Source organism: Heterodontus francisci, chromosome 43, assembly GCF_036365525.1.
Source record: "Heterodontus francisci isolate sHetFra1 chromosome 43, sHetFra1.hap1, whole genome shotgun sequence".
In the NCBI taxonomy this organism is placed as follows: Eukaryota; Metazoa; Chordata; class Chondrichthyes; order Heterodontiformes; family Heterodontidae; genus Heterodontus; species Heterodontus francisci.
The window spans coordinates 17,184,370-17,209,810 of NC_090413.1; the positions used below are offsets into that span (position 1 = coordinate 17,184,370).

At 43.6% G+C, this 25,441-nt stretch overlaps 2 protein-coding genes across 3 annotated transcripts in view; one reads left to right on the plus strand and one right to left on the minus strand.

Annotated features, from left to right (window-relative positions):
- LOC137355619 (adhesion G protein-coupled receptor E3-like) overlaps positions 1-4,867 on the plus strand; it is a 65,684-nt gene extending 60,817 nt beyond the window's left edge. The window contains exon 16 of the mRNA XM_068020964.1: positions 1,953-4,867. Coding sequence (XP_067877065.1) covers positions 1,953-2,006 — 54 coding nt within the window. The 3' untranslated portion in view covers positions 2,007-4,867. The remainder of the gene's footprint in view (positions 1-1,952) is intronic.
- Positions 4,868-4,906: 39 nt separating this feature from the next.
- LOC137355622 (adhesion G protein-coupled receptor E4-like) overlaps positions 4,907-25,441 on the minus strand; it is a 36,534-nt gene continuing 15,999 nt past the window's right edge. For both annotated transcript variants that reach the window (XM_068020975.1, XM_068020974.1), the window contains 9 exons: positions 22,843-23,045; positions 18,823-18,984; positions 16,027-16,230; positions 15,139-15,359; positions 13,915-13,981; positions 13,105-13,193; positions 11,523-11,691; positions 9,301-9,402; positions 4,907-7,814 (listed from right to left, as the gene is read on the minus strand). In XM_068020975.1, the coding sequence (XP_067877076.1) occupies positions 7,809-7,814; positions 9,301-9,402; positions 11,523-11,691; positions 13,105-13,193; positions 13,915-13,981; positions 15,139-15,359; positions 16,027-16,230; positions 18,823-18,984; positions 22,843-23,045 (1,223 nt within the window). In that variant the 3' untranslated portion in view covers positions 4,907-7,808. The remainder of the gene's footprint in view (positions 7,815-9,300; positions 9,403-11,522; positions 11,692-13,104; positions 13,194-13,914; positions 13,982-15,138; positions 15,360-16,026; positions 16,231-18,822; positions 18,985-22,842; positions 23,046-25,441) is intronic.

A 25,441-nucleotide genomic window follows, 5' to 3' on the forward strand; every position in this document is an offset into this window, starting at 1 on the left:
GTTAAACTTGTATAAGGAACTAATTCAGCCTCAGCTGGTATTGCATCCAATTCTGGGCAACTTTAGAAAAGATATGAAAGCATTGGAGAGAGTGCAAAAGATTCATGAGAATGGTTCCAGGGATGAGGAACTTTAGTTATGAAGCTAGATTGGAGAAGTTTTCCTTGGAGACGAGAAGGCTGAGTGGAGATTTGATAGAGGTATTCAAAATCATGAGGGGTCTGGACAGAGTAGATAGAGAGAAACTGTTCCCACTCATGAAAGGATCAAGAACGAGAGGGCACAGATTGAAAGTAATTGGCAAAAGAAGCAATGGCGACATGAGGAAAAACTTTTTCACGCAGCGAGTGGTTAGGATCTGTAATGTACTGCCACAGTGTGTGGTAGAGATAGGGTCAGTCATGACTTTCAAAGGGAATTAGATTGTTAGCTGAAGAGGAAGAATGTGCAGGGTTATGGGGAGAATGGTACTAGGTGAATTGCTCATTCGGAGAGCCAGTGCAGACACGATAGGCCGAATGGCCTCCTTCTGTGCTGTAACAATTCTGTGATCCAAGATAGGGATGAGATTAGACACTGATAAATCAAATCTGGCAGCAAGATGCCAGCCTTTCAAAATTATACACTGCTTACAAAAGGTGCTAGAAGTTCTGAGTTGTATTTCTTTGTTATTTTTATTTTGGTGTCACCTTTGGCTCAGTTAGTAACACTTGTGCCTCTGAGTCAAAAAGCTTGTGGTTTAAGCCCCACTGTAGAAAATTGAGCACAAAATCCAGGCTGACTCTCCAGTGCAGTACCGAGAAAGTGTTGCAATGGCAGAGGTGATGACATTAGGTTGAAACGTTAAATCGAGGCTCTGTCTGCCCTCTCAGGTGGATGTAAAACATCCCATGACAATGTTCAAAGGTCAGGATTGTTCTCCTGGTATCCTAACCAATGTTTATCCTTTAACCAGCATCACTAAAAGCAGATTAACTGGTCATTCGACCCATTGCTGTTTGTGGGTTCTTGCTGTGCACAAATTGGATGCTGTTTTGCCTACATTTCAAAAAAAAAGGGAACTCATGTTTCCTGGGTTACTATTCTGCTAATATAACCATTACATCACTTCACCCCTTCCAATCCAATGACCAAATATGAACGATATGGATCATTAACAGTGGCACCCAACATTCCTTGCTCTACTTTCATCATCATTCCCACTTAGAGCCCCACAGTTTGGACAGCAGAAGAAATGCTAAGCACAGTCCAGGCAAATATGCTTGCCAGTTGTGGATGTGGGAAATGGAAATGAAAGTCCAGAAGATTTGAAAGAAGGGTTCAAAGTTCCACTTTGGTATGTATTTACCACAGCCTCTAATTCAAAACTAGAATTCTCTGACCCTAAATTCCAGAGAAGATTAATGTGCATTTCCATAGTGCCTTTCATGACCTCAAGGTGTCCCAATTGCTTTGCAACGAATGAAGTGCATTATGGTTACACAAGAAACACAGCAGTCAATTGATGCACAGCAAGCTCCCACAAACAGCAATGTGGTAATGGCTAGATAATCTGTTCTAGTAATATTAGTTAACAGACAAATATTGGCCAGAACAGAAGGGAGAACTCTGCGTTCCTTCTTCGAATATTACCGTGGGATCATTTACGTCCACTGAGAGGACAGACGGAGGCACGCTTTAATATCTCTTCCAAAAGGCACCACCTCTGACAGTGCAACACTCCCTCAGTACTGCACTGGGAGTGTCAGCCTCGATTTTTGTGCTCAAGTCTCTGGAGTGATGCTTGAAATCACGACTTTTTGACTTAGAGACGAGGATGCTAATCACTGAAGCACAGTTGATATCTCTAGCCACAGCTGACTTTAGAGAGATTAAAAAAAGACATTACTTCAGAAAACGTTGTGACTTATTTTCCTCATCTAACGCAGTGTTTGCACCTTTTCTTTTCTAAGGGGAGGGGAAGCACCCGTGAAACAGAGTCAACAACATCTGGTGCAGTTCAGTGATGCAGTGGGAGGCTTTTTTGGACTGCAACTTCTCATCGTACATCAATCAACGTGACCTCGGGTTTTATCACACGCTGCCACATACACGCTGAGCAGCATGTGTTCTGCTTTGCGTCAGCTCAGGTTACATAGGGTTGCCTTTTCACGATTGTTGCATAGCATTGCTAATTTTCAAGCATTGGCAAGGCCCAAAGACAGGTAACAATATGGTGGATGTAGAATAGGACTAGCCACCTCACCACAGTGAGTTCTCACTGACGTCCTGGCCAACATTCATCTCTCAACCAATACCTAAAAACAGAGTTATTTAATTGCTACTTGTGGGAGCTTTCTGTGCACAAATTGGTTGCTGATTACAATCTGCGACAGCACTCTCAAAAGTAATTTATTGGCTGTAAAGCACTTTGGGGCATCTTTAAGTTATCAAAGGTGTTATATAAATGCAAGTTCTTTCTTTTAATGAATTTTAAAGATTGTCAACATCTGTATCACTCTAAAATCTGTAACAAGGAATTAGGATTTACTTAACTTTTTTCTGATCTTTTAAATGATATTTTTGCAGTGGGGAACCTAGCCAAGGAATAGTTCTGAGTTCAGTGGTCACAGGAAGTGCATCAAGATGAAGAGTTTAAGTGGTGCACATTGTTCCGTGGGTTTATGTCGGTCTCTCCGTTGATGTTAATTCAGATTCCTGGGATTGTGGGGCTCACTAAAAGAAACAAACCATTCCCCATTATGCCGCTACACTCGCTGCTTACCCCTGGACTAATAATCCAGAGAACATGAGTTCAAATCCCACCATGGCAAGTTTGAGAATTTGAATTAGGTTCAAAAACCTGGAAATATCAGCAAAAGTGACCATGAAGCTATCGGATTGTTGTCAATCCACCCCCACCTCCCCACACCCCCAGTTCCTTTAGCAAAGGAAATGTGTCATCCTTACCCCGTCCGGTCGATAAGTGATTCCAAAAGAATAACAAGCGGGCTGCACCGGTCCAAGAAGAAGGCCCACCACCACCTTATCTGGACAATTAGAAATGGGCAATAAATAACAGCTTTCCAGGCGATGCCAACATCCAAAGAATTAATTTTAAAAATACTTCTTTTTCACCCATCCCTTCTTGAAGTTGCAGGCTCAAATGGGGGGTGACCAGTACCGCAGACACTAGTAATCCCCTGTAAATCATCCAAACAACCAGTCTTCATGTGTAAGCCCAGAGACGATAAGAACAGGTGTAGGTTATTTAACCTCTCAAGCCCACTGTGCTATTGAGTTAGATCATGGCTGATCTGTACCTCAACTCCATTTACCCGCCGTAGTTCCATAGTCCTTAATACCCTTAACTAATAAAGGAGGCAATTTAACTGAAGATTGCCTTATAGCTGGTGCCTGGTCCTATCACCAATTTACATCCATACTTCTGACACTGGCCACTGGCTAGTGACAAGGATTGGGAATCCAATCAAAGCACCATTCAGTAGCCCAAGACGAGCTAACTCATTCATTTTTTTTACCATATGCCAACCCACTGTTTTTTTCATGTTTGTGCTTTGGGCCAGGGCTGTTCATTTTTCTGTCAATTAACACCCTCTCTGCACTAACCCTTTGTCTTTCAACACATCATTAACACACCCTTTGCCTTTGCTCCATGACCGTCTGGTCAGTTGTTCTCTGTGACCCTCTGTCCTATCAACACTTTCCCTTTATATCTCTTGCCCTAACCCTGCTTTATTTGCTTAAAACCTATTACATTTCTAACCTTTGCCAGTTTTGGTGAAGGGTCACAGACCTGAAACATTAACTCTGCTTCCCTCTCCACATGATGCTGCCAGACCTGCTGAGTATTTCCAGCATTTCTTGTTTTTATTTCAGATTTCCAGCATCTGCAGTATTTTGCTTTTATTATATGATAGGATTATATTCGCTGGAGTTCAGAAGAGTGAGGCGGGATCTCAGAGAAACCTATAAAATTCTAACAGGACTTGACAGGAAGGATGTTCCCGATGGTGGGGGAGTCCAGAACCAGGGGTCATAGTCTAAGGATACGGGGTAAACCTTTCAGGACTGAGATGAGGAGAAATTACTTCACCCAGGGAGTGGTGAGCCTGTGGAATTCGCTACCACAGAAAGCAGTTGAGGCCAAAACATTGTATGTTTTCAAGAAGGGGTTAGATATAGCACTTGGGTCTAAAGGAATCAAAGGGTATGGGGCGAAAGCGGGAACAGGCTACTGAGTTGGATGATCAGCCATGATCATAATGAATGGTGGAGCAGGCTCGAAGGGCCGAATGGCCTACTCCTGCTCCTATTTTCTATGAGTTGTCTCAGCTAAGGCTGAAATTTGCACCAGTGAAACTGCTGCTCTTTATGACCAGTCCATGGAAGACAGAATGAAAAGTGTGTAAAAGGTGGGGGGTGCGGGGGATGGGGCATTTGTCATTATAAAAGGAATCATAATTGTTTGCAGCTAATTAATATACTTACCTATTAATGTGAAAATACAAAAGCGACAGAGTGCAGATTGACGGGGGGGAGGCGGAGTCCGAGGGAAGGAAAGACAAGAAGGAAGGAAGGCAAAATGCATTTGAAAGTTATGGAGAATGAGAGAGACAGTTATAAGAGAGTAGAAAATGTTTGGCCGTGGGCAATTGCCGGGAAGAGGAAAGAAAATGTGAACAAACAGATTGTGTGAATATGAAAGAATCTGGTCCTGGTAAAATGAGATTAAATATTTGTAGCAATTTATATTTGTATGATAGAAGATTCTACAGTAAATCATTAATTGTTATAATTGACAGAAATGCTTAAGATGTAAACTGTGCTTGTGCAATAGAATAAATGTAAATTTCAATGTAAACTTTGTGTAATTATTATATATTATAATACACAAAACAGTTACACCTTCATCACACATACTGCATGACTATGTCATATGCACATATATTGCATGACTATGAAACATCATGATTGTATATATAGATGATTATTATACCTCCATCACACAAAATGTGTTATCATGTAATGCATTTGGATCTTACTTCAACGATTAAACTCTTACTATGCAGCTCGCAAGAAAATTATGGCCCAGATTCTGCAGTCATTGGCAAAGCGAAGGTGCACATCGGTGACCTCAAAGAAACATGCCCACAAGCATCTCTGTGGCATAGATTTCCCCTTTCCGAACATCAGTTTGAAACTAGCACCAAGTCAAGGGGATCTGCAGTCATCTAGCAGCAGTGATGTCATCAATCAGGGTAAGCAGCCAATCACATTGACATATTCTCAAAGACAGCAAATCAGGAAGCAAAATGCACTGAGTTTTTTTTCTCACTTTTAATTAAAATTTAACAGAGTGAAATGAAGATTGAGACATAAACGGGATTAAAGTTGAAACTGGAATAACATTAACCAACTTTTAAAAAAAGTTTTGAAAATATTTGGTATTTCTATTTTCATAATGGAAAAAAAATAACGTTCCACAAGTATAAAATTAGTTTTGCAGGGCCAGTGAGGCTGTTTAGCAGTAACTTTGAACCTAGTATTCCATTAAAAATCCAGTTACAACTCATTCAACAAGGTGTATGCAGGTGTATATCTTGTATACAACAAGATGGATACAGAACTGGCTCGGTCAAAGAAGACAGAGAGTATCAGTGGATGGGTGTTTTTCTGAATGGAGGGATGTGACTAGTGGTGTTCCGCAGGGATCAGTGCTGGCACCTTTGCTGTTTGCAGTATATATAAATGATTTGGAGGAAAATGAAGCTGGTCTGATTAGTAAGTTTGCGGACGACACAAAGGTTGGTGGAGTTGCGGATAATGATGAGGATTGTCAGAGAATACAGCAGGATATAGATCGGTTGGAGACTTGGGCGGAGAAATGGCAGATGGAGTTTAATCCGGACAAATGTGAGGTAATGCATTTTGGAAGGTCTAATGCAGGTGGGAGGTATACAGTAAATGGCAGAACCCTTAGGAGTATTGACAGGCAGAGAGATCTGGGCGTACAGGTCCACAGGTCACTGAACGTGGCAACGCAGGTGGATAAGGTACTCAAGAAGGCATATGGCATGCTTGCCTTCATCAGTCGGGGCATAGAGTATAAAAATTGGCAAGTCATGTTGCAGCTGTACAGAACCTTAGTTAGGCCACACTTAGAATATTGCATGCAATTCTGGTCGCCACACTACCAGAAGGACGTGGAGGCTTTGGCGAGGGTACAGAGGAGGTTTACCAGGATGTTGCCTGGTCTGGAGGGCATTAGCTATGAGGAGAGGTTGGAAAAACTCGGATTGTTTTCACTGGAACGACGGAGGTGGAGGGGCGACATGATAGAGATTTACAAAGTTATGAGCGGCATGGACAGAGTGGATAGTCAGAAGCTTTTTCCCAGGGTGGAAGAGTCATTTACTAGGGGACATAGGTTTAAGGTGAGAGGGGCAAAGTTTAGAGGGGATGTGCGAGGCAAGTTTTTTACACAGAGGATGGTGAGTGCCTGGAACTTGCTGCCAGGGGAGATGGTGGAAGCAGATACGATAGCGACGTTTAAGAGACATCTTGACAAATACATGAATAGGAAGGGAATAGAGGGATATGGACCCCGGAAGTGCAGAAGGTGTTAGTTTAGGCAGGCATCAAGATCGGCGTAGGCTTGGAGGGCCGAATGGCCTGTTCCTGTGCTGTATTGTTCTTTGTTCTTTGTGTAATTTTTTCAAGCGTTTTTATAGTGAGGCAAACAGAGTAAAAGCAGCAGTCTCATCAGTTCAGTGATTTCTAATTGATTGCAGACAGGGGCGGTGGGGAGTACTTCATCAGCACATCTTATGGGGAATCACTGACAGCGACTTCTGGATTTCCTTGTTTAACTGCGCATGTGTGGACTCCAGAAGTTGCTTTCAGTTTAAGAAGAGTAAGAAGAGGAAAACCTTCCTGCTGCTCATCCCTCCACTTTTATGGTAATTATTTGGGGAGGATTTGGGGACTAGGTTGGGGTGAATGAGTTGGAAGGTGAGCTATATTCCCTTTTGAAAATAACATTTTTTAGGAAAAGCTATATGAGTAATTTTAGGCATGATTAGTTTAGAGATGCAGCACTGAAACAGGCCCTTCGGTCCACCGAGTCTGTGCCGACCATCAACCACCCATTTATATTAATCCTACACTAATTCCATATTCCTACCACATCCCCACATTTCCCTACCACCTACCTATACTAGGGGCAATTGCTACTGGCCAATTTACCTGCAAGTCTTTGGCATGTGGGAGGAAACAGGAGCACCCGGAGGAAACCCACGCAGACACAGGGAGAACTTGCAAACTCCACACAGGCAGTACCCAGAATTGAACCCGGATCTGCTGGAGCTGTGAGGCTGCAGTGCTAACCACTGCGCCACTGTGCATTTCATGTATTTCACTGTGCACTGTGCACTACACTGTGTGTAGTGAGTGTATTCAAAACTATGCTAAACAATGTGAATTATAATTCTTTGCTGCAGATTTTAGACTGATGCAACTGATGACAATCTGTAAAGCTCATTACCCTGTACTGCAATCAGTGAGGAGGCTTGTCCCTCTCCAGGGCCTATTACCTGTCTCTGGGGCTTGGCCAGTGTTTGAAAGTAGGCATGACAATAGTGTGGTGATACTGTAGCCTGAGCAGTTGGTGCAAATCAGCGAAGAAGCGTTAGCACGGGATAAAACCTGAGGTTGAGTGAAGTCAATGACCATCTGATGAGAAAATGTGCTCCAAGACGTCTACCATTGGGTCAATACCATTTGGCTGATACTGTTTCCTGGGTACTTCACTCCTTCAAAAGAAAAGAAATGACAAACACTGATTTAAGATAAAGAAAATCAAGGCAGTTTTTAATGCTTGTTTGCAAATCTTCAAATTGGCATCCTGAAATCGAACTCAATGAATAGGCATTTGGAGTGAGCTCCAGATTTCTAGTGGGGGTAAACATATCAATGTAGAACCTTCGGCCCTGCAGTGACAGTCCCTTCCTCCTGGGAATTCATCCCCATCTCCCACTTCCAGAATCTTGTTCTGGGACAAAGTCCAACTTTGCTGATGCCCACTAGGGATTTGATGAAGGGGACCTTTGGGTGACAGTGATGATGGAAGCAGTGAGGCTGGTTTGAAAACTCAGTGTTCATCTCAATTGGGTTTTGTAGAGTGAAGAGAGGTTGTTGCATAAGTGTGTGATATGGTACTGCTGCAGTTCCACCAGATAAAGCCACATATCTCACCAGCATAGAAACAAGTTAGCTTCCAGCTGCTTGGTGTCTAGCCAGGATCAACTTACCAGTTAGAGTATTGACTTACAGGATTATCCTGAGATGAATGGGAAGAATCCCAGCCCCCAGCGACAGATCCACCATTTATAAGATGGCCCATCATCAACATTGCTCCAGAGGACTGTAGAACTTCCTAGCTCAGGTATCAGTTTGCCGAATTTAATAATCACATTAATACAACCCCAAACATTGACTGCCACACATGTATTACTTACTATTTACAGCACAGAAACAGGCCATTCGGCCCAACAGGTCCATGCTGATGTTTACGCTCCACATGAGCCTCCTTCCATTGCTCTACATCTAACCCCGTCAGCATAGCCATCTATTCCATTCTCCAATATGTATTTATCTCGCTTCCCCTTAAATGCATCCTGCCATTTACTTCAACTACTCCTTGTGGTAGCGAGTTCCACATTCTAACCGCTCTCTGGGTAAGGAAGTTTCTTCTGAATTCCCTTTTGGATTTATTCGGGATTATCTTATATTTATGGCCATAAACCCTGGAGCCATCTTGTCTACTTCTGTCCTTCTCCCAGGAGGCTAGTTATTAGTTGGTCATGAGACAAATGACGACCATAGGTGGCTGGCAGATACCTGGAGTTCCTCACAAGGCACATGATGAATGACTTCCTCTTGATCATTTTGTATACAGTGAATGTTGGCTCCATCAATTGGTGATAGAGCTTTTTCAGCATCCGCTTGCCTCTCTATAGCCCAAAAGACACCATGGGGAGGTCTGGAATTCCATCCCTAAACCTCTCCGCCTTTCTACTTCGCTGTCCTCCTTTAAGACACTTCTTAAAACCCACCTCTTCAAAAAAGCTTTTGGACATCTGACCTAGCATCTCCTGATGTGGCTTGGTGTCAAATTTTGTTTGATAATCACTCCTGGAATGTTTTACTAAATTAGAGGTGTTATATAAATGAAAGTTGTTATTGTTGTTATTTGTAAGGAATTCTCACTCCCTTGCCGAAGAACGTCAGTGTTTTTACCTGGCTTGATGCTGTCTGTGGGCCAGAAGTAGTAACAGGTATATGTTTTGATGATCTCAAACAGGCTGCCCTTCCAAGGCAGTGAGCGTAGGCCTCTCTCACCTATTGAAAGCAAGTACAAGAATGCTGAGGTTTAATACTGTACGCAGATAATGCAAAGTGTACCAGCGAATGATATAGTTCAGAAAGGTTCCAGGCTCATATCTAATTTGTGTTGTGTTAATTAATCTCGATTCCAGTAAGCTGGCAAGTCTGCAGGGTGTGGACAATGATTAGAAACCAGATTGAACTTTGCCTGTATAAACCAAATAGCTCGTTAAATCGAATGATATAGATACACACATGAAAAATAACCAGTTGCTGAGGTACTGGAACCCTATTCCAATATAGATTAGCACCGTCAGAGAGGTGAAGACAAAAGCTGAGGAAAAACCTTGGGGGAAAAAGATTGAACTGTTTTGCAGATGGTTCCAGGATGTGAATAATAGTTTTGTTTAGTGGTCGTCAAGGATCGGAGAGTATTTAAGATAAGAAATTAGGAGCAGGAGTAGGCCATCCTACCCCTCGAGCCTGCTCCACCATTCAATAAGATCATGGCTGATCTTCTATCTCAACTTAGCTTTCCCGCCCTATCCCCATATCCCTTGATTTCTTCCAAAAATCTGTCCATCTCAGTCTTGAACTTACTCAACGACTGAGTATCCACAGCTCTCCGGGACAGAGAATTCTGAAGATTCACAACCCTTTCAGTGAAGAAATTTCTCCTCAGCTCAGTCCTAAATGGCCAAGTACTCATGCTGAGACTATGACCCCTAGTTGTAGACTCTCCAACCAGGAGAAACAGCCTGCCAGCATTTACCTTGTCGAGTCACAAAGAATTTTATGTTTTTAGGAGATCACCTCTCACTTTTCTAAACTCTGGGGAACATAGACCCATTCTACTCAATCTTCGCAGTCCGTGCAGACTATACCCGAGAAGATTCATTTGGTATAGCATCAATAATAGTCTAGATTATACATGGTCCATGGAAGAAGTGGACTGGCTGGGACAATTGGTCCCTTTTTTGTTCTGTATTTTCCCAGATTTCTATTGGTCAATGCACTTTCTTTCTACCACTGAGATCAGCGTGCAGTTCCAGTTTTGAGAATGACCCTCTCCGTTCTTTTCTAGCAGTCCAATGAGTTTGGACAGCCCCACCAAAGGCTTGTTAGGTGCAAGGCCACAATACAAAGCGTCCCATAGCAAAATTTGAACTATTGTGCTCAGCATGGCCTTAAAGACTGTGGATGTAAGAAGTGAAATTGTCACACTGTTGTGTAAGGAGAGCGCATCTGAGGGAGCTAAGGTTTAATGTTAGGATAGAGCATGAAAACATTTATTTTGAATGTGGAGTGTGCTGTGCTTAACTTAGGAGTGTTCAACAGCAAACTGTTCCAAAGCCGAGAGCAACATCAATCAACTTGATGAGCAAAGATATATGAACTGATGATGCCATTTGAATGAGCCTCCTGCTAAAATCAGACAATGGGTGGATGGTTTTGTCGGTGAGTGGATATAAACTAAGGCTATCCTTAGGACATATTTGGCAATGTGTTAATTTAACAGTCAGTCAGTACGAAGTACTTAGTTCAGAACGACAAAGTATCTTGCACTCCAGACCAAGAAACCTTTAGGAGTTGAATGATCATAATATTAAAATCAAGCTTCATGCATGAATTAGGTAGTGTTTTAGTAACCTTTTACCGGGTGAACTAGCTGTAGTTAAATCTAAATTCTGGAATACAAAGGGGAGGAATTTATGCGGAAGTTCTATATAGCCTTGGTCACACCCTATCTGCACTCAATCTTGGGCACCATAGATCAGAGAGGAAAGATTGGCCTTGCTGAAGATGGACCAGAATGATACTGTGGCTAAAAGGGTTAAATTATATGAGCAGGTTGTATAAGTTTGGCTTGTATTTCCCTGAGTATATGTGAATGAAGAGTAATCTGATTGAGGTGTTTAAAATGCTACGAGGATTTGATACAGAGAAATTATTTCCTCTGGTGGGGGTGCCAAGAACCGAGGACATAATCCAAAATTAGAGCTAGGCCATTCAAGATAAATCAGTGCCTTCAGGGGAGGAGGGAAGAACATAAGATATCTCAACAAATGACTACAAGGATGCACAAGCTGCCAGAGTGTGTGAAGAACACATTAAATAAAGGAATGTGGACAAACCTTCTTATACATCAGGCAGTGCATGATGAAAATGAACATCCCCTGGAAACTGTTTAAAATGGTGAAGATGTACATCATCGGAATGGTTGTCTTTTGGATGTAAAACCCACCCAATATCCATCCACAGCCTAGGATAACCCACTGGCCTATGGCTGTCAGTGTAAATGCTCTGTGGAAAATCAGTAATCAAATTATTCAGAGTCCAAATAAATATTGCAAGAACAAAGAACAGTACAGCACATGAACAGGCCATTCGGCCCTCCAAGCCTGCGCCAATTTTGATGCCTGCCTAAACTAACACCTTCTGCACTTCCAGGGCCCATATCCCTCTATTCCCATCCTATTCATGTATTTGTCAAGATGTCTCTTAAACGTCTCTATCGTATCTGCTTCCACCACCTCCCCCGGCAGCAAATAGAATAAATAACAGTAGTTATTAATAGTAACATTTAGAATATGATTCCCCTCATAATAACATTAATTTTATAATTAATAGTTTCTATTGACACAGTTGGGCTAAATTGATTCCTGGAATATTGAAGTTCTGTTGTCTGCAACAATCTATTGCATTTAAAAATTCTTAGAGAAACATCTGTCTCCAATTAAAAGAAATTATATTAAACAAAATCACTTCAAAACGGCATAAAAACTTCATCAGCAACAAAAAACCTGACCGTAAGATGTTTCACGATTAGCCGACATGTTCAGACCAAGTTACAAACAGCAGCAGAATCACGTGCTCCTTGTTAAACAGTGAAATACTCCTGTTCTTACAAAACTGGAAGGTCATTGATGGAACAGCTGAAGGTAGTTGGGCCTAGGATGTTGCCCTGAGCATTGCCCTGGGACTGAGATGATTGATCTCCAGTAACCACAACCATTTCCCCATGTGCCAGATATGACTGCGGTCATTGGAGAGTTTCCACCTGATCCCCAGTAACTTCAGTTTTACTCGGTCAAGTGCTGCCTTGATGCCAAGGGCAGTCCCGTTCAGCTCAACTCTGAAATTCAGCTCATATTCATCTTTGGACCAAGACTGTCATGAGGTCTGGGGCCGAAAGGTCCTGTTGGAACCAAACTGAATGTCATTCAGCAGATTATTGGTGAGTGCCACTTGATAGCACTGTGAACAACACCGTCCATCACTTTGCTGATGATTGAGAGTAGACTGATGGAGCGGTAATTGGCCAGATTGGAATGGTGCTGCTTTTTGTGGGCAGTACATACCTGGGCAATTTGCCACATTGTCAGGTAGATGCCAGTGCTGTAGCTGTACAGTTTGGCTAGAGATGTGGCCAGCTCTGGAGCAGAAGTCCAGCACTACAGCTGGGATATTGTTGGAACCCATAGCCTTTGCTGAATTCAGTGCACTCAGCTGGTTCTTGATATCAAGTGGAGTGAATCGAATTGGCGGAGAGACTTAGCCATTCAGCCATTGTGGAAGCTCAACTTTACATTTGTGAGGCACAAATAAACAATAAGTAAGACACTACTGTCACAAAAGGGTTGAAAGTGTTGTACGCGTCATTCAACCTGAGAACCAAGTGACGTTGAATGCCATAACCATTTGTAAATCAGTTACCTCTTTTCTGCTCCACTTCCGTCTGAACCTGTCTTTGACATTACTACTTTCTGCTTAATCAACGCTTTGCAAAAGAAGAATAAATTGACCTGTAATCAAAAGAAAAATACTGCAGCGCTCAAATGACATGGTTCCCCCACTTAACTTTATCTATTGAGACAGAGGAAAGGCTCTCTGCTGAATTAGCTAACCTTAGCTGCACCAATGTGCACAAGGTATTTACAAGGAGGGAGCTGCACCGATGAGGGATTGCCCACTTTCCTCAGAGGGACCCCCATGTACGATTAGCAGTGATATATTTAATGACAGCAGGCGTAATTGTCAACCAAAGAGGGGAAAAGTGCCTCATCTGGGGGTTCATACAGGTCTCCTAAAGATTAAAGGTTAAATGATCTTTTACATTATTTATCTACAGCCCTCTAACAAAAGTGATGGTTGGAGCATCCGCTAAACATCTCCGGGAGCTGTTTGAGGGATTGGGGGTGAGGGCGGTGCCATCAAACCTCTCCCCCCACCACAGCCATGCATGGTAGCAACCACTTGCCTTTTCAGTCTGTAGCGCATGGCAAGCACCCAAGATCTAGCCCACTCACCCACCATCAATGGTCTACCCGTCTGCTGGGTGACCAAACAGGGTGACCTGCTACCGACCTCGTAAGCTCAAGCGAGGCTGACATCAAAGGGCCCCAGTAAAAATGATCCCATATAAATATCTGGTTCAAATGCAAAAGTGAGCAGTACAATGGGAGATGGAATTGTGCAGTGCATTTCAAGAATACAAATACAAGTGTAGTCTTTAATTAAACTTACAGCGCTGATTATAACAACAGGTACAACAAAGCTGCATACAAAGCAGTTTTTAAAGTTGAGCCAGCAGCTGTGATTAAAAAGAAAGAGATGGTTAAAACGCGCACCATCGCAACATGCACCATCAACTTAGGCTACATCTCCACAAATCAGCTTATCCAGAACTGCACAAAATCTCACCTACACAAAGCCCCTCACACCCATTGCCTCGTCTAAGCTCCACTTGCTCCTTCATGTGTCCCAGTGACTCCAACATCCAGCCATCTTCTTTCAAACACTCTTTGGGGAACCTTCCCCTGCTGGCAGGGAGCTTCAATAGCTTGCAAAGCAAATCGGAAATTTAGGGAACCATTGCTCCCAATTTTCCATCCACTTCAGCACAGTATATTAAAACCACTCCCCTTATGTCTGGACTCACACCTGTACAAAGGTAACTTTAGGTTGTTGCCAGAGAATGCCTGAGGCCTGTCAAACCAAGCGAAGAGAAAGGACATGGACAAGATAAAAAAAAAAGGTGAAAGTAACATAACATGGATTATAGTACAATAGACATCCATTTGGCCCATGGTCCCTGTGCCAGCTCTTTGAAAAAGCGATCCAATTAGTCCAATTAGCTTTGATTGACAGTCAAGTATCATCCAATAAGCTAATCAAGAGTCTGTGTGTTTTCCAATGGGCTGGGGGAAGGCGGTGTCCCACGAGGATGGGCATGTCATACGTCCAATGGTGGGAGTGTAGGGGCGGGGTGTTTGGAGGTCAGAGGCCATGTGATGAAAATTCCTGGAATAGGTCCAACCAGAGTTGGTAATCCTGTGTTCAACCCAAATCGAAATAAGATTCTTCAGCAATATTCGCTGTTTATCGACAACAACTAGCATTTAGAAAGCGCCTTTAAAATTTGACACTGAGCCACATAAGGAGATGTTGTTAGGCCAGATTGGGTGAGGTTGGATTTGTCTTGCCTGTGACCCAATGGCTTGCTACCATGCTGTGCCTGGGATCCCATTTGACGAATAGGCACTAGGGTAAACAACCAGAGACTGACTGGAGCTTGGGGAACTGCTCCCCAGCGAGGAATTATTACCTCCAGCAGATAATTGGCAACAAAAGAGGGGGGTTAAAAAAAATAGCAGACGTTAACGAAAAACGAGTTACAGTAATAACTTTAATCTCAAATCAGAGTAAAATGTAGCATTCTTATGAAGACATTTAAAAATGCAAACTTACGATGATGGGGTACCATATCCATTGTGATAAACTGCTGCCGAAACCGCCACGATCAGAGCCGGTAGCCCATAGCCAATCCAGTAAATGTACCTCTCAAGAGGAAACTTTGAGACAAACACTACCTCCACCATCAGGTACAGTTGGATACCTTCTAAGAGCATCCAGCCAAACACAGACAGAAAGGAGTAGTGGAGAACGGCTGCGATGATTCCACAAAGTATCTAAATAGAACAGTCACAGTGTTAATTCAGTGCACCAGTGAATGGAACATAGGTAACAAGGCTCAGAAAAAGTTATCATATCCAAATGCATTTCACGAATCATGGGACTTCATGAGTGGAAATGTCACAAATGAGTAACTTGGTTACACTCATCAGTGCATATAGATTAACATTGTATAATTCTCTATACCACACTGAGTAGTGTGAGTTAAAGTTACATTCATAAATGGAGGTGCATCTTACTCCTGGTTTAGTTACTCCATCGATAAGTGCCTTTGTCAAATTAATTTCAATGGCTGCCGACTTGCTATTGTCCATTTGATACCATCGCGTAAAGACAAGACCTATATGTCCGTGTGTTCGGGTTGAGGAAAGTGTAGTTGTAGCTTCACCCTGTATCCACAGACATGCTCTTGCAAGTAAAGAGGCTGCCGATCAGCCAGGGGAAATTTGGCTGATATTTGTCCCTTCTGAACAGGGAACACTGAGGCTAAACGTGCCAAATTAGGCACATTTTATGCAAGCTTTGAACCATTTTTTTCATTAAACATCTGATGAGAGTGTGCAGCTGACAGGAATACAGGGAACAGGAAAAGACAATGCCGTTCATTATGCCACCTCCCTTCTGCGTGTTGCCATTAACTGAACAATTAGTAGGTTTTCTTACCCGATTTCCTGTCTGTGAAATTCCGAAAAGGAAGACAAAATCAGAAACAAACAAACTCAGGCACAGGTTAATGTGGATGGTGCATCTTGTATCTTTAAGGGGATGGCAAGTGGTAAATGTGACAATTGCCAGGAACAGACACACGAGTGAGATGCTTAATCCAACATATGTGATGATATCAACTGCAAACACCTCTGGGAGATCCTGTGAACACAATACAGGAACATCAGTCATCAGGAGTATGTAATAGGTCCATTTCCCTTTGTATTTGAGACTGACCTAATGAGTGTGTTAGCGGTAACAGAACAGAAGGCAAAGCAAATGTCTACATAGGGCAATCCTGATAACATGTCATGGTGAAATGTTGATTTGAGATTAGCACCCAGTGAACAGATATAGGTAGCAATGGAGTGATGTATGCATCAATGGAGCATCATAATTTTACTGAGAATGTTGGTCAAAAACTGTAGGAATGCAAATTTAATAGAGGTGTTCAAAATCATGAAGGGTTTCAATAGAGTAGATAGGGAGAAACTGGGCTGAATTTTATGGGTCCTCTAGGATGGCAACAGAGGCGAGGGGCCTATTAAGTGCCCGTCACCTTCCAATTTAGTCTGGGGCGTTGAAGACAGAGAATTACTTTCCTGCCCCAGGTAAATTGAGGCCCTTAAGAGGCGCAATTAATGGCCATTTATGGGCCTGTTCCTGCTTCCACCTCAATGTTGTAGAAAATGGAGGGGCCCGCCTCCGCAGGGAGACACCACCAGGTAAAACCTGGTGCCTCCTAGCAAGGTTTGGGGGGGGGGGGGGGTCCTTCCTTTGGGGGCAAGCCAGGGCCCTAAGAGGGCCCCTGGAGGAAATCACCACTCCCGTGGGAAAACACCAGCCCCTTTGCACCCCGTCGCCGGGTCCTGCCCCGACTGCACTCACCTCTCCCAGGGACTCCGACGTCTTCAGTCCGGTATGGCTTCCTGCAGTACCAACAGTAGCCACTGCTCCCAGTGATGCTGCTGGTTCCCGCAGATTTGCTGGCCTTCTGATTGGCCGGCAGCTCTTGGAGGCAAAAGCTCATTCCTTAAAAGGACGACGCCCCTGACAGCGGGCAGTTAACTGCCTGCCCACTGTGGAATTGCAACGGGGGTGCGACGGAGGGCCGAGGCAGGGTCTCCCCCCACCTGCTGGCCCGCCGCCAGGACCTCTGTTGCCAGAACAAGAATTCAGCCCCCTGTTTCCAGTGGCAGGAGGATTGGTAACCGGAGGATACAGCTTGAAGTTAATTAGCAAAACAGCCAAAGGATAAACGAGGAGCATTTTGTTTTACGTTGCGAGTTGTTATGATCTGGAATACAATACCTGAAAGGGCAGTGGAAACGGATTCCCTGGCATCTTTCAAAAGGGAATTGGATAAATGCTTGAAAAGGAAAATTTGCAGGGCAATGGGAAAAAGAGGAGGGAGAGTTTCAAAGGGTACAGTTGCAATGACTCAGATGGTTTGCTCCTGTGCTGTATGATTCTATGATTCTGAAGTTGATCATATCAATCTCCACTCTCAGGAACTGGTTTCAGGTTGCAGCACAGTAACTTAACATGCGAATAATTGCCAGGTGACTCGACCCACACATTTCCTGTAGCAGAACCGGATGCTGATCAGAGGTAGACGACCTCATACAAACCTGGCACTACCTCTTCCTAAGCTACCGGAAGGAGCTTTTGGTGCTTCGTTGCCAGAATCCCACATGATTATAAAGTTCCCATTCTGGTGCTAATTCTCAGTTACAATGGGCACCAGACAGTCAATGGGCAGAGTGTACCCACCCAATGTCAGCGGCGAAAGGCTTGACCAGTTTTCACGGTCGGGCCTCACCATGAGCAGCTCACTGATTGGACAGGGCCGAAGTGCCAATGGTTTCTGTCTATAGCCCAGCTGGTGCAGTCAGTTAAAGGGAAGGAAAGATCTCAGCAGCATTTGCATTGAATTTATTCAGGCAGCAGGAGCACTAATACTCCTCCAGACCCCTGACATTTATGTTTTAGTCTTGCCTTTCTCTGAGCGGCCTGCAGTGGTCCCTGTCAGGGCCACAGGTTAGGCCACTCAGTGCCAAGTACCAACAGGCAGAAAGTGCTCTGCCGATTGGTACCACAAAAGTGCATCAGGATCCTGTTGAATAAAATATCTGTTTTATGGCGAGAAAGATTTTTTTGCTCTGTTTAAATGGATTTACAGCGATGAATTTGCTGGTCTGATTTGCATGGGTTAACATGGTGCCAGCCTGATTTTTTTTTTGTCAGGCAATTTTAGGCCACCCATTTCAAGGGCCTCACCAAAAATGGTGGCAGCCTGAAGACTGGCAGGTTTGGGGCGGTAAGTGCTGCGCCACAATTTTCATTGCATTGCCGCCCAGTTCCCACCCAAAATTGGGGATGGAAATTGGACCTTACGTGTTGCTGATATTGTAGTGAAGTATGTTTATGATTTTTGTCGAAATTGCAATGAGCAGTCCAAATATATTAAGTGTAATTCTAACTACGAATTATCTGAACTATGAGATAATGCCTCCAAGTACATATCTTTCTCAATCTGTTGTTTCATCCATTTCATTGATTTTGTCTCGCTTTTGTGTCTCTTTTTTGATGTTTATCTCCCTCTGTGTTTCCTCTTTCTCTCTAGCCGTGCCTGTTACTCTATGCTTCTCAGTCTCTCTTAGCCTTCTTCTTTATAACCACACTTACTACCCTGCCTCTTTCAGCCGACCCGAACCTGTGGTTTATGCAGTGAATTATCCAGAACATTTGTACCTTCAGTGCCATCAGTACAGCAAAGCTGGAGAGGTGAGATACTCTACACACTGTGTGTGTTCTGTTATGCATCACCAGTTCACAGCCTTCGGGAGACCAGAAGCTTCCTTTCTCTGTCAGATTCCAGTAGACACAGGTTATATACGACATGTTTTTGTTGCTCTGTAGAAAAGATAAGGGAATCTTTCAGGCAACGTTCCACTTCCAAGATCTCTTCAGTTTCCAAGATTAGATATTCGCCATGTGTGCGGTTAGATCCCGTAACACATTGTATTTTTCTAGATCACACTGTGGTGTATTTTACCTTCTCAAAGACCCAGGTAGATGGCTTTATTAAGCCGGATATTTAAGTGGAAAATTCCAGTTGTCAAGTGACTGTGGAGCAGCGGTATTCATCCAGGTGTTGATTGCCATCAGCCTGACCTTTACCTGTGGTCTTGCTGCTACTAGCAGCTCTGGATTTACTGGCCAGTAATGAGGAAGGTGGGATTTAGACATTTCTCTCTCTGTATCTTACTTGGCAACTAAAACATTGTGCCATGCTCTCAAAGCACAGCATTACACCAGCTTCCAGCAAATATAAAAGGGCCATCACAGAGAACGTACAGCACAGAAATAGGCCATTCAACTGGTCCATGCCAGTGTTTATGCTCCACATGAGACTCCTCCCATCCCTCTTCATCTCACCCTATCAGCATAACCTTCTATTCCTTTCTCCCTAATGTACTTATCTAGCTTCCCCTTAAATACTATTCACCTCCACCACTCCCTGTGGTAGCGGGTTCCAGAATCTAATCACTCTCTGTGTATAGAAGGTTCTCCTGCATTCCCCACTGGATCCGATTAGTGACTATTTTATATTTGTGGCCCCTAGTTATGCTCTTGCCCACAATTGGGAACATCTTTTCTACAGCCACCTTATCAAATGCTTTTCTAATCTTAAAGACCTCTATCGGGTCACCCCTCAGCCATCGAAAAGGCAATTGCACTGACCAAGACGATTTATCTGTTCTTTACTGAATGAATTAGCATCGTGCTATTCTTCAAGTGACTATTTTGTGCTCATACTCAGAAACTGAGATAAAGGCCGGGATTAAACGAGGAGGCAGTGGCCCCGCCCACTGGCTGTAAAGCCCGCCTCTGCTTTCCTGGAAGCCATGATGCTATTTTGTCTGGTTTAGGTAATTAATTGCCTGAGGTCATGGCTTCTGATGCTGTCAGGCAGGATGTTCCACCTCCCAGAGCTGCTGACCAATCAGAGGGCGGAAGTGGTGGCCACTGCTGGGACTACCGCAGGCCCCACACTAGAGGCCTACTATCCGACCCGAACCAACGGGAGCCGACGACATGGTCCCATCTTTCGGGTCTGGATTTCGGGCTCGGCTGGGGTCGGGCCAAGTCCAGGTCGAGTCGGGTCAGGTCGGACCGGACACACACGGTAAGTGCTCAGCTAGTAAGTATTGAAATTAAAAAAACTTACGCGAGCTGGGAGTCTGTCATCGCGCATGCGCTGCAGCTTCGTGGAGCTTCCCAGTCGGAAGGTAAGTAAAGGGATGGTCAGGTCAGGGCGGGTTCGGGTCGGCTCGGGCTCGGGGCAAAATCGGAGGGACTCAGGTCGGGTTGGGCTCGGGTCCGCTGTCGTTTAGTCGGGTTCGGGTCGGGTTCTTTTTTCCCGACCTGAGCAGGCCTCTACCCCACACCCAGCCAGTGATGGAGGTTGGACTCGACAGGGCCAATCATCCAGGCCCCGGCAAGGAGGGGGGTGGGGGGACCAATCACGAGGCTTGGGCGTGTCTTCCAATGGGGGCAGCCTGTGCTTTTAGGGAGGCCCTCCATGGGGTACAGGGTCCCCGATCAGGACTGACCCCTGCCCCATCCTGTAAGGAGGCTGCCAGGTTTAACTGCGCTATCACCCCAGGTGGCGACCATTAATTGGCCATTTAAGGACTTCAATTGGATGAAGGGCAGGCAGGCTGGCCACCAGCTCCCCCACCGCTGGTAAAATACCGCGGCATCAGGTAGACGACAGGCATCGCAAACCGCCCCCACCTCCCACTATTCGACCCAATTTTACACACACACACACCTCCCAGCCTGTTCCCAGGGGAATGGGGGAATAAAACTCCAGCCAAAGATTCAATTTAGTATGTGTCAGATCTTCTGCTCTAAGTAATGCTCCTATCTGGGAAAGGTCCGAATACCTTAGGGTGAAGTTACACAGCCACCTTTCACTCTATACAAAGCAATTTCAGATATGCACTGCTATAAGAATTGCAGTGTAACTCAGGAATCAGGTTGGCTATCTGTTTGCCATGCTCACTCAAAGGCCAGGCCTCTTTTTTCTAGGAAAGTGAAGGCTAAGATGCTAATAGTCTAAGTGAATGGGCTAAACTGTGGCAAATGGATTTCAATGTAGGCAAATGTGAGGTCATCTACTTTGGACCTAAAAAGGATAGAACAGAGTAAATGATGAAAAGTTAGAAACTGTGGTGGTCCAAAAAGACTTAGGGGTTCATGTGCATAGATTGGTAAAATCTCATGGACAGCTACAGTGAATAATGAAAAAGGATAATGAAATGTTGACCGTTATATCTCGAGGACTAGAATACAAGGAGGTTGAAGTAATTCTACAACTATCCAAAGCCCTGGTTAGACCACACCACGAGTTACTGTGAGTAGTTCTGGGCACCACACCTTAGGGAGGATATATTGGCCTTGGAGGGAGTGCAGTGTAGATTTGCCAGCCTACTATCCAGGCTCGTGGGGTTAAATTACAAGGAGAGATTAAACAAACTAGGGCTGTATATATTGGAATCTGGAACGTTAAGAGATGATTTGGTCAACGTTTCTGAGTTATTAAGGGAGACAGATAGAGTCCATAGACAGAAACTATTTCCATTAGTTGGGGAGTCTAGGCCTAGGGGGCAGAGTCTAAGAATTAGAACCAGAGTGAAATTAGGAAACATTTCTACTCGCAAAGGGTGGTAGACGTTTCGAACTCTCTTCCGCAAACAGCAGTGGATGCTAGATCACTTGTTAATTTTAAATCTAAGACTAATAGATTTTTGTTAACCAAAGTAATTCCAGAATATGCGGCAAAAGCGAGTATATGGAGTTAGGCCACAGATCAGGCATGATCTCATCGAATGGCAGAACAGGCTTATGGAGCTAAATGGTCTATTCCTGTCCTATATTGCTGTGTTCCTAATTGAGGCCTTTAAAATTATGAAGGGGGTTTATTAGGCTGGACTTATAGAAAATGCTTTTGCTTGTGGAGGACTCCAAAACTAGGAATCATAAATATAAGAGAGTCACGAATAAATCCAGTGGGGAATCCAGGAGAAACTTCTTTATCCAGAGAGTGGCTAGAATGTGGAATTTGCTACCAAGTGGATTGGTTGAGGCAAAGAGCAAAGATGCGTTTAAGGGGAAGCCAGATAAATACGTGAGGGAGAGAGGAATGGAAGGTGACACCGATAGGGTGAGATAAAGTAGGGCGGGAGGAGGCTCGTGTGGAGCATAGACGCCGGCAGAGACTAGTTGGGCCAAATGGCCTATCCCTGTACTGTAAGTTCGATGAAATTCAATGTTGGGGAGATTATAATGAAAGTGGTTTAGGACAGACGTCAATTGTGGAAAGAATTATCAAATCGATGATTTAAATGGAGACTATGCCGACTTTTAAGAATAGATTAGATAGGTGGTTGAAAAAAAAAATTATAAACAACAACAACTTACAGTTATACAGCCCCTTAACCTTGTAAAATGTCCTAGGCATTTTGCAACGTGGGGGTCAGTCAAAATTTGACCGAGTCACATAATGAGATATTAGGACAAAAATTTGGTCAAATGTTTTAAGAAACAACTTCAAGGTGGAGGAGCGAGGGAGCAGAAAATTTGGATTTAACAATATATAGAAACTATTTCAATACATAATCCTTTGGCATTGTCATGGCAACAACTAATAATATTGTAATGCCCCAATACTCAGTGAATATTATGAAAAGGAGTCGCTCAGACCTCGATGTGGTTGAAGGTGAAGATGATGGGATGAGTAAGGTACTCTCTCCAACTGCTGCTCATCACCACTGTTAGTATTTTTGAATTCAAGACCATTCTCTGCTCATTAAATTCTTTTTCCTCCTCAGCCATTTCATAATTGATGAGCAAAATAGATTCCATGGTTTTGTAAGTGATTAAGGCAACTCCAGGTGTCCTTCCATCTTTTAGGTAACATGAGAAAAAGCAACTTATATCAGAATCATCAAGTCAAATAAAAGAGTTTCATTCTTAGCCCTTCGTTCCCAATTATCTTATTTGTTTAGATATTTATTACTTTAAAAACATCTTACATCTGAACACACAACAACCTGCAGTTATAAAGCACCTTTAACTTAGTAAAACACCCTGAGGTGCTTCATTGGAGCCTTACCAACCAAAATCTGACACCGAACGACATAAAGAGGTAGTAGTACAGGTGACCCAAAGGAGTCGGTTTTAAGGAGAGACATTAAGGCAGAGGGAAAGATAGAGAGGCAGAGAGGTTTAGGGAGGGAATTCCAGAGCTTAGGGGTCCAGGCAGCCGAAGACACAGCCACTGATGGTGAATCGCAGGGAATCAGGGTTCTGCAAGAGCCCAAAAGTTTAGGAGCTCAGAGATCTTGGAGGGTTGTGGAGCTGGCATAAGTTAAGTGATAGGGCGGGACGAGGCCATGGAGAGATTTAAACACAAGAAACACAAGAATGAGAATCTTAAAATTAAGGCATTGCTGTACCAGGAGCCAATGTTGTTCAGCGCCCATGGGGAGGATGAATGAGCAGGACTCACGGTGAATAAGGTTCCATAAAGCAGAGTTTTTGGATGAGCTGAATCTTACGAAGTGTAGTAGATGGGAGGCCAGCCAGGAGAGCATTAGAATAGCATTGGACTTAGCAAAGGCATAGATGAGGTTTTCAGCAGGAGCAAGTATCGGCAAAGTTATGGAGATGAAAATAAGTGGTCTTGGCGATGGAGAAGAAAGGAAGAAAGACTTGCATTTATATAGAGCCTTTCATGATCACCAGACATCTCAAGGTGCTTTACAGTCAATAAAGTACTTTTTAAAGTGTAATCACTGTTGTAATGTAGGAAACGTGGCAGCCAATTTATGCACAGCAAGCTCCCACAAACAGCAATGATCTGTTCTTCTTGTGATGTTGATTGAGGAACCACTGACCACCTCCAGGCGCGTATCCATTGTCTCTCGAGATAAGGAGGCCCAAAAGAAGAAAGAAATATTGGCTGGGACACCAGGGATAGTGCCCCTGCTCTTCTTCAAAATAGTGCCATGAGATCTTTTACATCCACCCGAGCAAGCAGATGGGGTCTTAGTTTAACGTCATAATCCGAAATATGGCACCACCAACAGTGTAGCACTCCCTCAGTACCGCACTGGAATGTCAACCTTGATTTTTGATGGAGAGGAAACGGGGACAGAAAGTTAGCTCAGCGCTAAAGAGGACACAGAGGACATGAACAGTGGCCACAGAGGTTGGTGGAGTTGGTGACTAAGGAATGGAGTTCATGTCCAACACTTAATTTCAGCTCACCCAATACCATATGTTTACATTTCCTGCGTTGATACTTTCATTATAAATTCCAGCATTCACATTTATAACAAAGACTTAAGAACAGCACACGTTAACGTATCACAGGGGAGATGGTGGCGTAGTCTCTGTAATGTCACTGGACTAGTAATCCAGAGGCCCAGGCTAATGCCCTGGCGGTATGGGTTCAACTCTCACCATGGCAGCTGGTGGAATTTAAATTCAATTAATTAATTTAATTAATTAATAAAAATCTGGAATTGAAAGATAGTTCAATGGTGCCCTGAAACTATCATTGATTTTTGTAAAAGCCATCGGGTTCACTAATGTCCTTTAGGCAAGAAAATCTGCCATCCTTACCTGGTCTGGCCGACATGTGACTCAAGACCCACAGTAATGTGGTTGACTCTTAATTGCCCTCTGAAATGGCCCAGCAGGCCATTCAGTTGTCAAGGGCAATTAGTGATGGGCAACAAATGCTGGCCTTGCCAGTGACACCCGCATCGCATGAAAGAATAAAAAAAAAATCGCATAGCGCTGCAGTGTTTCAGTTTTGTTTCTTCCAGTTCTCTTTTTCTGCACCCAACTCTATCTCTCCATTTCCCAAACTATTTGTCAAACTATTATGAGTAGAATGCATGAGTTTAAAATGGAGTCTGAATTATCTCTGGGACCCTCGTCCAATTATCCTGTAATTCCTTTTCAACTGGAAACTATATTCATTTTCATTCCTGTGTGTAACATCATGGAAGATCAGCCAATCTTAAAAATTAAAATTTTTAAAATTATAAATCTTTAAATCTACACATGCTTTGTTAACTTTAGCCATTAAACATTCCCATGTCCACATTTATAATAGAAGCATTCCATGGAAACATGCTATAATTATACCCTCCCTCCAATGGAGATGATACAGCACCACCACTGGTGGGAGGGTGTAATTGCAGTGTGACAAGTTTACATAGGGGTTTTCCATTATAAATGTGGAAACAGGAATTCATCATAGCAAGACCATGTAAAAGGCAGAACATAA